At 46.7% G+C, this 13,535-nt stretch overlaps 1 protein-coding gene across 5 annotated transcripts in view; it reads right to left on the bottom strand.

Annotated features, from left to right (window-relative positions):
* Positions 1 to 10,992: 10,992 nt before the first annotated feature.
* Positions 10,993 to 13,535, bottom strand: part of USP28 (ubiquitin specific peptidase 28) — a 100,206-nt gene continuing 97,663 nt past the window's right edge. For all 5 annotated transcript variants that reach the window (XM_040426799.1, XM_040426806.1, XM_040426815.1 and 2 more), the window contains one exon: positions 10,993 to 12,589. In XM_040426799.1, the coding sequence (XP_040282733.1) occupies positions 12,414 to 12,589 (176 nt within the window). In that variant the 3' untranslated portion in view covers positions 10,993 to 12,413. The remainder of the gene's footprint in view (positions 12,590 to 13,535) is intronic.

Raw genomic sequence — 13,535 nt, 5'->3', positions numbered from 1 at the left:
CTCTCCAGCTGTTGCAAAACTACAATTCACACCATGCCCTGCTATAGGCTGATAGCTGTAAGCAGTCTAGGCATGCTGGGAGTTCTAATTTTGCAACAGCTGGAGAGCCGCAGGTTGGCCATCTCACATGTAAACCTCTGGAATGGACGGAGTCCCATTTGCGGCTTCAGCCAATGTCTGGCCACAAGGCTGATGTTTCCTTCCAGGGGCGTACATAGAAATCACTGGGCTCCATAGCAAGAATATGAATTGGGCCCCCAAACTCTGCCCACTGGGGGGCGGCAGTATTAAAGGGGATCCTTGTGCCACAACAAATATTCAACTTTTTTTTTTAAACTAGCACCTGAATCTGAATACTTTTGTATTCAGCCACTGAGTTATTCAACACCTGTATAGCGCCACCTGTTGTCTTTTATTTTCCTTACCTCTCCGTCTACCTCAATAACATTCCTGAGGTGGTCGCACATGCTCAATTCCATCCTTCAACTGCCATCAGCCCATACATCACAGTTTCTACTGTTAGAAGCTGTGACAGTTACAGGGAGAGTGCTGCAGCAGAAAGGACACACACCCTTAAGCCTCATGCACACGTCCGTGGAACACGGACCGTGAGATACCGGCCTAGATTCCAGCTGACCACAGGAGCGCACGGCGTCATTGGTTGCTATGACGCCGTGCGCTCGCTGCTGTACAGTAATACACTCATATTATCTATACGAGTATATTACTGTACAGCAGCGGCGGCACGAAGTGCACAGCGTCATAGCAACCAATGATTGCGTGTGCTCCTGTGGTCAGCAGGAATCCAGGCCGGTATCTCACGGTCCGTGTTCCACGGACGTCTGCAAGAGGCTTTAGCTGTGATAGGGAGAGAGCATCAGCAGAAAGCGCACACCCCCTGAGCTGTGATAGGGAGGGAGCATCAGCAGAACGCGCACACCCCCTGAGCTGTGATAGAGAGAGAGCATCAGCAGAACGCGCACACCCCCTGAGCTGTGATAGGGAGAGAGCATCAGCAGAACGCGCACACCCCCTGAGCTGTGATAGGGAGAGAGCATCAGCAGAAAGCGCACACCCCCTGAGCTGTGATAGGGAGGGAGCATCAGCAGAAAGCACACACCCCCTGAGCTGTGATAGGGAGAGAGCATCAGCAGAACGCGCACACCCCCTGAGCTGTGATAGGGAGAGAGCATCAGCAGAACGCGCACACCCCCTGAGCTGTGATAGGGAGAGAGCATCAGCAGAAAGCGCACACCCCCTGAGCTGTGATAGGGAGGGAGCATCAGCAGAAAGCGCACACCCCCTGAGCTGTAATAGGGAGAGAGCATCAGCAGAAAGCACACACCCCCTGAGCTGTGATAGGGAGAGAGCATGAGCAGAACGCGCACACCCCCTGAGCTGTGATAGGGAGAGAGCATCAGCAGAAAGCGCACACCCCCTGAGCTGTGATAGAGAGCATCAGCAGAACGCGCACACCCCCTGAGCTGTGATAGGGAGAGAGCATCAGCAGAACGAGCACACCCCCTGAGCTGTGATAGGGAGAGAGCATCAGCAGAAAGCGCACACCCCCTGAGCTGTGATAGGGAGAGAGCATCAGCAGAACGCGCACACCCCCTGAGCTGTGATAGAGAGCATCAGCAGAACGCGCACACCCCCTGAGCTGTGATAGGGAGAGAGCATCAGCAGAACGTGCACACCCCCTGAGCTGTGATAGGGAGAGAGCATCAGCAGAACGCGCACACCCCCTGAGCTGTGATAGGGAGAGAGCATCAGCAAAACGCGCACACCCCCTGAGCTGTGATAGGGAGAGAGCATCAGCAGAAAGCGCACACCCCCTGAGCTGTGATAGGGAGGGAGCATCAGCAGAAAGCGCACACCCCCTGAGCTGTGATAGGGAGAGAGCATCAGCAGAAAGCACACACCCCCTGAGCTGTGATAGGGAGAGAGCATGAGCAGAACGCGCACACCCCCTGAGCTGTGATAGGGAGAGAGCATCAGCAGAAAGCGCACACCCCCTGAGCTGTGATAGAGAGCATCAGCAGAACGCGCACACCCCCTGAGCTGTGATAGGGAGAGAGCATCAGCAGAAAGCGCACACCCCCTGAGCTGTGATAGAGAGCATCAGCAGAAAGCACAGACCCCCTGAGCTGTGATAGGGAGAGAGCATCAGCAGAAGGCGCACACCCACTGAGCTGTGATAGGGAGAGAGCATCAGCAGAAAGCGCACACCCCCTGAGCTGTGATAGGGAGAGAGCATCAGCAGAAAGCGCACACCCCCTGAGCTGTGATAGGGAGAGAGCATCAGCAGAAAGCGCACACCCCATGAGCTGTGATAGGGAGGGAGCATCAGCAGAAAGCGCACACCCCCTGAGCTGTAATAGGGAGAGAGCATCAGCAGAAAGCACACACCCCCTGAGCTGTGATAGGGAGAGAGCATGAGCAGAACGCGCACACCCCCTGAGCTGTGATAGGGAGAGAGCATCAGCAGAAAGCGCACACCCCCTGAGCTGTGATAGGGAGAGAGCATCAGCAGAAAGCGCACACCCCCTGAGCTGTGATAGGGAGAGAGCATCAGCAGAAAGCGCACACCCCCTGAGCTGTGATAGGGAGAGAGCATCAGCAGAAAGCGCACACCCCCTGAGCTGTGATAGGGAGAGAGCATCAGCAGAAAGCGCACACCCCCTGAGCTGTGATAGAGAGCATCAGCAGAACGCGCACACCCCCTGAGCTGAGATAGGGAGAGAGCATCAGCAGAAAGCGCACACCCCCTGAGCTGTGATAGAGCGCATCAGCAGAAAGCACAGACCCCCTGAGCTGTGATAGGGAGAGAGCATCAGCAGAAAGCGCACACCCCCTGAGCTGTGATAGGGAGAGAGCATCAGCAGAAAGCGCACACCCACTGAGCTGTGATAGGGAGAGAGCATCAGCAGAAGGCGCACACCCCCTGAGCTGTGATAGGGAGAGAGCATCAGCAGAAAGCGCACACCCCCTGAGCTGTGATAGGGAGAGAGCATCAGCAGAAAGCGCACACCCCCTGAGCTGCCAGTTTAAATAGAATCTAGAAGAGCAATTGGATCAATAAATGAAGAGATCTCTGGATCCATGTGAGGTACAGGGCTGGTTCTAGCTTTGTTAGATTGTCATGCAGATGTAAAAATCTGAATGAGCCCTTAGATGAGAATACCACTGTGTGGGCAAATTCGAAGCAGATCCAGTATTATAGCCCTTTAAGCCCTGCACACTGCCACATGTGTTTCATTAAACTGTAATATGGTAATATTAAAGGGTTTATCCCATGACTAATGTCAAAAAATTAACATCAGACATCATATAGGACATGATTTTCATTTCTATCTATCCTATGAGCTGCTGTCTATTATGTTTTTCTTGGCCTTCTAGACCTTCCCTCCACTGTTCCTGTTAACTGCCATTTCTTAAAGCGGCTATCCTGTAAATAATGTGAAAAATGAAAATCAGACATCATATAGTAAATGACAATCTCTTTCTAAGGTCTCTTTCACACAATCGTTTTTTAATTCCGTTTATAGGCCGTTTTTTGCAGTCCGTATATGGAACCTTTCATTTCGATGGTTCCTCAAAAAAAAAACGGAATGTACTCCGTATGCATTCCGTTTCCATATTTCCATTCCGTTGAAAGATAGAACATGTCCTATTATTGCCCGCAAATCACGTTACGTGGCTCCATTCAAGTCAATGGGTACATGCATCCATATGTCTTCCGTATCCGTTCTGTTTTTGCGGAACCATCTATTGAAAATTTTATGCCCAGCCCAATTTTTTCTATGTAATTACTGTATATGCCATATGGAAAAACGGAACAGTAACGGAAACACAACGGAAACAAAAAAACTGAACAACGGATCCATGAAAAAATGGACCGCAAAACACAGAAAAAGCCATACGGTCGTGTGCAGGAGGCCTAAGGCTACTTTCACACTTGCATTTTGTGCGGATCCGTCTTGTATCTGCACAGACGGATCCGCACCAATAATGCAAATGCTTGTATCCATTCAGAACGGATCCGTTTGCATTATTCATAAAAAAAAAAGTCTAAGTCAAAACGGATCCGTTTTGACTTACATTGAAAGTCAATGGGGGACGGATCCGTTTTCAATTGAACCATATTGTGTCAGTGAAAAACGGATCCGTCCCTGCTGACTTACATTGTAAGTCTAGACGGATCCGTTTGGCTCCGCATAGTCAGACGGTCACCAAAACGCTGCAAGCTGCGCTTTAGTGACCGCCTAAAAAAACGCAACGGAGACCAAACGCAGCCAAACTGATGCATTCTGAACGGATCGTTATCCATTCAGAATGCATTGGGGCTGAACTGATCCGTTTTGGACCGCTTCTGAGAGCCCTGAAACGGATCTCACAAGGGGACCCAGAAACGCCAGTGTGAAAGTAGCCTAACAAAGCTAGAACCAGCCCTGTACATCACACGGATCCAGAGATCTCCACATTCATTGCTCTGCTAGATTTATATCAAGCTGGCAGCTCAAGGGGAGTGTCTTTTCTGCTGCAGCTCAGGGGGCGTGTCTCAGCTCTCCCTATCACAGCTCAGGGGGCGTGTCCATGCTCTCCCTATCACAGCTCATGGGGCAGTTGAAGGATGAAACTGAGCATGTGCGGCCATCTCAGTGAGTCAGACAAAGAAATAAGAAAGAAAACAAACAGCAGGTGGCGCTATACAGATACATTTTATTGAATAACTCAGTGGCTATGCAAAATTTTTTATTACTTGCAATTACAAAAGCATTCAGATCCAGGTGTTGGTTAGAGACCTGTAGAGTATTATTCATGAGACAACCACTTTAAGTTATACTATATAAAAAATATATATATAAAAAACACTGATTTCCACACTGAGGTCTGTGCGCCTGGCTTCTGTGTGTGCATAGACCCCAGGGCTGAGTAAAAGGATATTACAGGGCATGATGGGGCTGGTAGCCATACACAAGCTAGACTAGGACTACTACCTCATCTTCCTATCTGCTGAATTGTATTACTGGAAAGAATGGAGAAAAAGAATTGGGACTGTATTAGCGGCAAGTTGTTTAGTAACCTAGGAACGTGATTCCAGCAGACGTCGCCTCCTCGCACATACACACAATTTCATTTCAAATAACAGCAAAATAAATCTCCGAGCATTGTTTCAATTTGCATACGTTAACAGGCTGGGCTTTAATAGCACATTTTGCTTTTTTTATAGCTGAATTTGGTTTCTTTTATTCCCTGGGGGTTCTTTACTCATAAGGTGCTTGATAACTAAAAAGCTATTATTATTTTTATAATATACTGCTGTCACGAGTGATTTAACTCCGCGCAGGGACATAAACATTCCCATTAAACACGTCTTCTTCTGACTGGCAGGATTGGTTAATTCCTTCTGGCTGTGACTTGCTATAAGTAGAAGAAGCCGGGACTGAGTCACTACTCGTGTGAACGGATATTAAAAGGCTCTTTATGACTGCGGTGGTTGGAGGCGCTGCCTTACGATGTTAGGGTCACGAAGTATGAAATTAAAGGGGTTCTGTAGTTTGTCATAAATGGTGAAAAAACTGAGATCACTTAATGCGGAACTCCAGGTAAAAAAAAAAAAGTTACATTTTTTTTTTGCTTTTACTGAGCTCTAGGTACAATTCTGCTACTAAAATGGTCGGAAATGTGAAAAAATTGAATATAATAATATCTTTATATTAAAGGGGTTTTCCAGGATTACTGTGGTTTTTAACAGGTATACTCATGTACTTACTTACCTCCTGTACATCTTCCACATACTTTTTTAATTTGGACTCTCCTGACTCCTAATAACCATGTAAACCCAATCTCTCTGGTTTGTTACAATCCTGTATGTTCCTGTTGCTATATCCATCCAAACCCATGATGCACTTCTCCGTCACAGCTCCAGCACCGCCCCTAACAATTCTCAGGTACACTCCCCTATCACTGGCCCTAACTAGTTTATAGCTCCTCCCACCTAGCTATTTACATAGACACTTCCCCTAACAACGCCCAGCTAGTTTATAGCTCCTCTTACCCCACTAGTTATATAGACACTTTCCGATCACTCAGCTAGTTTATAGCTCCTCCTACCCCACTAATTATATAGACACTCCCCTATCACTCAGCTAGTTTATAGCTCCTCCCACCCAGTTAGTTTTATATAGACACTCCCCTATCACTCAGCTAGTTTATAGCTCCTCCTACCCCACTAGTTATATAGACACTCCCCTATCACTCAGCTAGTTTATAGCTCCTCCTACCCCACTAGTTATATAGACACTCCCCTATAACTGCCCCACCCATGGACAGGACATCACAGGAAATAAGAAAGAGCTGCAAGGACCAGTCCAGAATGGGAGATAGAAGCAATAAAGGTACAAAACTTCTGCTACCTTCTTAAATTATTACTTAGTTATGTTGATGCAAACTGGAATACCCCTTTAAGTAACCAAAAGCATGGGATCTCCATGGTAAAAATGTATGTTGTGATGTGGCAGCAGATTTCACCCACGATGTACATTTTCGTCATAGGGTGGCAATGAAAAACACATTAAATAGGAATGTGCGATAGGTGTCTGCAGCGGCAGATCTTGTGACATCTGAATGTGGATGTTTTGGCGGCAAGCAGATGGATTTCTGCAAGCCCTGTGCACATGAATGAAAGCGATTTTCAGTGAATACATCCTATGGGAGGAAAACAGAAACATCTGCGGGTGGAGAGTGCCTCATATACGCAGAAGGTCTAGTCCAAGCTATACTTGTCATGTCTTCCATGGGGGACGTAATTGGTGGCAGAAAAAGCCACGTCCACATTTTGCTGCAGATTTTGACCTGTGCTTTACAAAGGGTGAAATCCGTGGTATACCGAGGTCCTGAGGAGCCGCTGCAGAGGATGGGAGTGGTAGTGGCCCTAATCAGATGGTGTGTCACGGTGTACTCCCTCAGACCATGGCTGCCTGGGGATAGGTGCTGTGCAAAGGTGGTTAAAAGGAATAAGGCCAGAAATATAAAAGGCTCTTTCACCATGTGAAAAATAAGGGTGCATTCACACAACCGTGTTTTGCGGTCCGCACATGGCCAGCGCTATATAGAGAATATGCGGACAAGAATAGGACATGCTCTATCTTTTTTGCAGGGACATGGAATGGAACAACAGATGCAGACAGCACACGGTGTGTTGTCCGCATCTTTTGCGACCCCCATTGAAATGAATGGGTCCTCACCCGTGCCGAAAATTTGCGGAACGGATGCGGATCCATTTATACGGTCGTGTGAATGCACCGTAAGCGTTGTAGTACATCCAGCAGTAGTTTGTACAGAGTGCAATTTCTGGTTGGCAAAGGAGCAGATACAACAATGGCAAAAACTCCAGAATTCTGCATTTCTAAACTGCCAGAAAGAAAAAAAAAATGAAAATCACAAAAACACCAGTAACAAAAAAAAATGTGTGTCCTGTATTTCCCATAGATCTTCAGCTAACATCTGGAGCTGGCAAAAAAAAAAACTCCATTAAAAACCCATGTGAACCCACCATCATAAGTCATTATTATAATATTTTCTACTCCTCCTGAAGGTGCTGTTCTGCAGCAGGTGGGTGGCATCTCCGGCCTGGCTCCCCTGCCTTGTGTATATTTGTCACCACTAGGTGGCCTCAGAAGCTCAACCAAATTATCTTAGATCACCATGGAACTGAAAAAATTGTAGTTTCAAAGCGATTACCAGAAAATCATGTTTGATTAAAAATGTTGAGTGTCATCACTGAGCATAACAGGACACAATTAACGGATTTAGGTGGTAAGCTGAAATTTACCCAAATATGACCATCTCAATCTTAAAAGTCTACCCCACCCAAATGCATCATTTTACTATAATTTACCATGGCAACACTGACCTGATAGGATCAGAGGAACATGGGATCCATTCAGATTCCACTATGTTAATGGTACCAGTCATGTTAGTCCAGTATATTAAGGGAATGTGTTGACTAATTAAATCCATGTAGCGGCACGTATCCTTTTTTTTTTTTAATTATCTAATCTGTTCTTATTTTCTGATCATAGATTTTTTAATTCTATGTCCTGAACATGATTATGGGGGAGCCCATCTTGCTTGAACGGTTCTTAAGAGCATTTAGAGACACGCTTTACAGCGGCTACCCTGGACAGGAGGGGACCCCATTGGCTTCTATGGGTGAGTTTACTAGGCATGCCCTGTGGCCTGGGCCGAGGTCAGGAGTAGATAAAGCTTTGACCATTACCTATTGCAGCAACCTTCAGCACTCCAGCTGCTGTAAAACTACAACTCCCAGCATTGCATACTTAGGGCTCATTCACATAACTGTATGAATGAGACAGCATCTGTTCGGCAATTTTGCGCCTTGGAGGCGGACCCATTCATTTCAATGGGTCGCAAAAGATGCGGACAGCACACCGTGTACTGTCGGTATCCGCTGCCCCGCAAAAAATATAGAGCATGTCCTATTCTTGTCCGCAATCGCCATCTGTCTTGCTAAATCTGTGCTTGTCACCAGTTTCTAATGAGGTTTGTAGTTTCTCAATAAGTGTTTTTATGTTATGCAAATTACCCTCTTGGTGCAACAAGGGCATTACTGTTGCACCCAGCTGCTCCACTCAGTTTTCTCTGCTGGCACACCCCCACCCAGCGATCTCCATCCTTTCCTTTTTTTTTACTTCGCAGCATTTTCCCCACACCCGCCTGTAACTTTTGCACAGTACTGTTAGAGACGTACATAGAAAACATATCATATTCTTTCCAGGTAGACACATTCCAACAGACCAGGAGAACGATGAATTGTATGTGGCGTGCACATCCGTGTACAGAATACAGACTGCTGAATGTTACCTGTGGAGCCAGCTAAAAGCAGCATAAAACAGACAGTGTTTGGCCAGGCAGAAGGATTACACATATGCTTTTTGGTCCATCAGTCGATAATGGAGGCAGCTGTGGGGCATAATGCATCAATGCCTTGCAGTTTTACAGGTGTATACACACAGCCATATTTTTCTGTCAAATATTTATTAGGAAAAAAAGGAACAGAAGAGAATTTTTTTTTAAAAAAATAACCTTTTTCCTGCCGTGGTCAAATTCTGAATGAACTGCAGACCGGCATTAATGCCATGTATAAAATGATGTGAAGAACGGCGCAGTATGTCAGAAGATTTGTAGGATGAGCGCCAATTATCGGTGGCATCCACGGCCTCTATGTAAATGCAGCTCCTAAGTCCATACTTAGAATCTCTACAACTTACATATATTAAATGGATAATTTCCCATAACTGTGATGAAGTGGCTGTAATATAAAAAAAACATGGAATGGAATGTCCCAATATACTTAGGGCCTCGAATACAGATGTAGTAGAGTTAACACTTTATGAGACGTGTTATCTAAACTAAATGCGTTACGCAAACACCTTCAGTTGCTTTTCAATGGCTTTTGTTTCAAGATAACTCAAATTTCTTAACTCGTCGCGTTAAGAATTTGTGTGTTACCCCTGCTCCATCTGTAAATGGATAGCTAAGGCTACTTTCACACCTGCGTTAGGAGCGGATCCGTCTGGTGTCTGTACAAACGGATCCGCTCCTATAATGCAAACGCTTGTATCCGTTCAGAACGGATCCGTCTGCATAACTGTTTTTTTCAGCACTGGCCACCAATGAGGTAAATATAGTTAAATATAGGGGAGGGAGGGGGGGCCGGCCGCACTGGCCACCAATGAGTTAAATACAGGTGGGGGGGGGGGAGAGGGTCTAATGCTTCCTGGCAGCAGGGGGCAGTCATGTACACAGTTCTTTTAGTATATTCTAACTTGAAGCGTCCCCATCACTAACAGAGGCGTTCCCATGGTGATGGGGACGCTTCAAGTTAAAATATACCATCGGATTGGAGAAAACTCCGATCTGATGGTATATTAATAGGGACTCCAGACTTTACATTGAAAGTCAATGGGGGACGGATCCGTTTGCAATTGCACCATATTGTGTCAACGTCAAACGGATCCGTCCCCATTGACTTGCATTGTAAATCTGGACGGATCCGTTTGCCTCCGCACGGCCAGGCGGACACCAAAACGCTGCAAGTTGCGTTCGGGTGTCCGCCTGCTGAGCGGAACGGAGGCCAAACGGTGCCAGACTAATGCATTCTGAGCGGATCCGCATCCACTCAGAATGCATTGGGGCTGTACAGATCCGTTCGGGGCCGCTTGTGAGAGCCTTCAAACGGAGCTCACAAGTGGAACCCCGAACGCTAGTGTGAAAGTAGCCTTAACGCATAGACGCCCTGAACCTGTCTCACTGGGGGGTAGCGACACTACGTCTGAACCTGTGACAGGATAGCTTTCTTTATCCCTGGAGAAGAGCTACTCTTGTAGAATTTTCTGTCCCAGGAAGCATTGCCTATCCTATAAAACTCTATAGACCATCTTCACAGTCTCCACAAGCAGAACCATTATGTCCCCAAAGTCCTCTCACCTATCCAACCAAATACCTTCTTCTGCACTGATGAGGGACAAAACCTCCCCAAAAAACAGCTGTCTGCAGATGGATCTCTTTTCCTCATGTAGAAGATTCTGGTTTGATGGATTTCCTTCATCAGGCCTTTCAACATGACTATGGGTTGGGCAATAACATATAAGGAAGCTACCCCAAATAGATGGCACTAGATACCACTTTCCCGGGAAGCATTGCCTGGACTAAATCTAAGTTGGGGGTCTCCTAAAGAGAAACAGTCCACCTTCAGACCTATAAGGTAGAGGGATAGGATGTGGGAGAAAGAGAGGGGCGGGGGGATAGAATGAGACAGAGAAGGGGAGAGAGAGAGAGAAGTGGAGACAGAAAGAGGGATAGAGAGGGAGACAGAGAGATCAATACGTGAGATACAGATAGGAGAGAGCGATATAAACCGATATAAGAGACAGATTTTGCGGCACATACCAAACACTCTAACATAAAAACAAATATTTTATTGCACATAAAAAACACAATAAAGGACTGAACTTATTGCTAAATGTAAAAATGTCACACAAAAGTCAGGAGAAAACGTCACCCGTATGTGGAGTAACAGAGGAAGAGTGGCATGCAGCTCACACGTGCGCATTTCACAATGGGTTTTGGCACAGCTGGCAGCAACATTGGCAATGACACATGAGCTTTTTTTTTTCCAGGCACATCAATACTGGTTTACATATTTAATGGAAAAGGAAGCCACGTCTCTAAAAACAGAAATGGAAGGAGCAATTAAAGGCACAGAAAAAGTCCCGGTTTTATTTTTTGCCCCCGGTAATGGGTGAACATTGTTCAGATGCCAGTTTAAAATTTCCCTGATATTCTCTTGTTCTTTCAGTTTCCAGGAGAAGAGAGCCAAGAGCCCTTACTTGCCAGATCCCAATGGGGTTTGGCGCCTTACACTAGTCTTTCCTTCCACCCGCTGGATCCTGCTGAAATGGAATTGTGCAGCTGCTTGTGTGATTGTTGAGAAGAACCCACACCCACAGGCTAAAAATTCTCGATTACCCAGTCAGCTTCTGTCAGCTACTTGGCAAGAGATATGGATGTTGGATTTATTTAAAGCAAAGCAATCTGAAAGGTGCACTCGCCTGTGAGCTCTTCTTTATCTGTCAAAAGCCAGGACTCCTCGGTAATGCCCTCCAGTAGCGCTATGGCTTCGCGGTATCAACTCACGTCCGTACATCACGTCCACAAATAATGTGAGCAGACTTGATATCAGGAGCTGGGGGGAGACGTATACTTGTCCGTACACAGACGTCTATAGAGACCACCTATATAGGCACACGGCATCGTCCCTCGAATCTCCTGTCATGTTTACTGACCTGTTTCTCAATAACGGTGCCCGTCTTTATGGACATTATAAGGCAACAAATGGACAATTAGAGAAAAATAATACTAAAAAGTGCAGAATGCCGTCTAATTTCTGCTGGAGCTCCTACAGACAGCAGGCTATATGAACACTAACACCTACAAGTCCAGTGTGGCACTAAACAGGTTAATTCAAGGATGCCCAACCTGCAGCCCTCCAGATGTTGCAAAACTACAACTCCCAGCATGCCCAGACAGCCTACAGCAGCGCATGGTGGGAGTTGTAGTCTGAGCATCCCTGGGTTAATTCATACTCGCAGGCTGTGGAGCATTCACATCTTCCAGGCAGCGGTGACAATACATACAGGCTTCTCGTACAGTCCAGAAATCATTTATTCCCAACTCTTCCTCTGCCACCGGCGAGGAACCCGCATAAGGAGTCGGTGGTTTCTTCCTATGGCCGCTCTGTGTATAACACAGGGACAGGGCGCTGTGGTAGAGGTGACCATGTCTGTCAGCGTGTAGAGGTGGTCTGTTTGATGATGTTTCTGTTCCTAGCTCACCCTAACTGTGGACGCCCCGTGTATGGCCTCCATGATGGCTGCAAAGCGATTGCACAGGTCATATGGGGAGTGAGGTCGGATCTTCGGCGGCTCCTTTAACACGATGACGTCGCTGGAACAGTCCAGAAGCCGCGGAAGAAACTGCCCGAGCTTCTGCTGTAGATTATCTGTCACATCAGAAGAGGAATAGACATAGTTATAGTCATGACCACGACAGAGGATTCCAAAACGAGCGTCATTAACATTACACACATTCAGGCCTCATGCACGGGACCATATTTTTAATGAACGGATCCGCACAAAATGCGGACACCACACAGATGTCATCCGTGCGCTGTCCACATATGTGCAGTCGTGCCGCATATTCTAGAACATGTCCTATTCTTGTTCTTTGTGGACAAGAGTAGACATTTCTACAATGGGGCCCACGAAAAGTGCAGGATGCACACAGACCGCCGCCGTATCTTGCGGATCCGAGATTTGGTCGGGTGCAGGAGGCTTCACTCTATTATGGTGACTCATTCACTGCAGGAAGGCAGCACCTGATCCCTTTATGGCAGATGGCAGGCATTTAGGGCTGAGTAGTGGGGTACAACTGTACCAATCAACTCTTCGTCCATTCGGACATCCTATAGAGACACGTACCCTTTAAGGTGCACACCCTCAAATAAAGAGGTTGACCAGAATTAAAGGATCAAACCACTTCTAGGAAAAAAATAAAAACGTCACAGTCCTCGTGTGCAGCCCGTGTGCGATGTCTTCCCATTCCTAGCTCAGCTGCTTTTGCTGTAGACCCCCTTCTTCCCACTTCACTAACAGGAGGCTGATAACATTGTCTACAATGGCGACACATCTCGAAATGGCATGTGACATGCCGCTTGTGGATACGTCACCACTGAGGCCAGTCATTGGCAGGGATCGGGGGAGTATTGTACAAGGTCAAACATGTTAAGGGAGCTGAGTAAAAACCGAAGAAATAGTGGATTATCCCTTTAAGGTCACGGTCCAAAATGGACAGGTCCAGTTTGGGTTTATTTCATCTTAAAAATGATCTCAAGTTCTGATGCCGATTGGACATCGTAAAGCCAGCAGCCTCACTGCATGAAAAGTGCG

The sequence above is a fragment of the Bufo bufo genome, chromosome 1 (assembly GCF_905171765.1).
Source record: "Bufo bufo chromosome 1, aBufBuf1.1, whole genome shotgun sequence".
Classification (NCBI taxonomy): Eukaryota; Metazoa; Chordata; class Amphibia; order Anura; family Bufonidae; genus Bufo; species Bufo bufo.
This window is presented reverse-complemented; position numbering and strand designations above follow the sequence as displayed.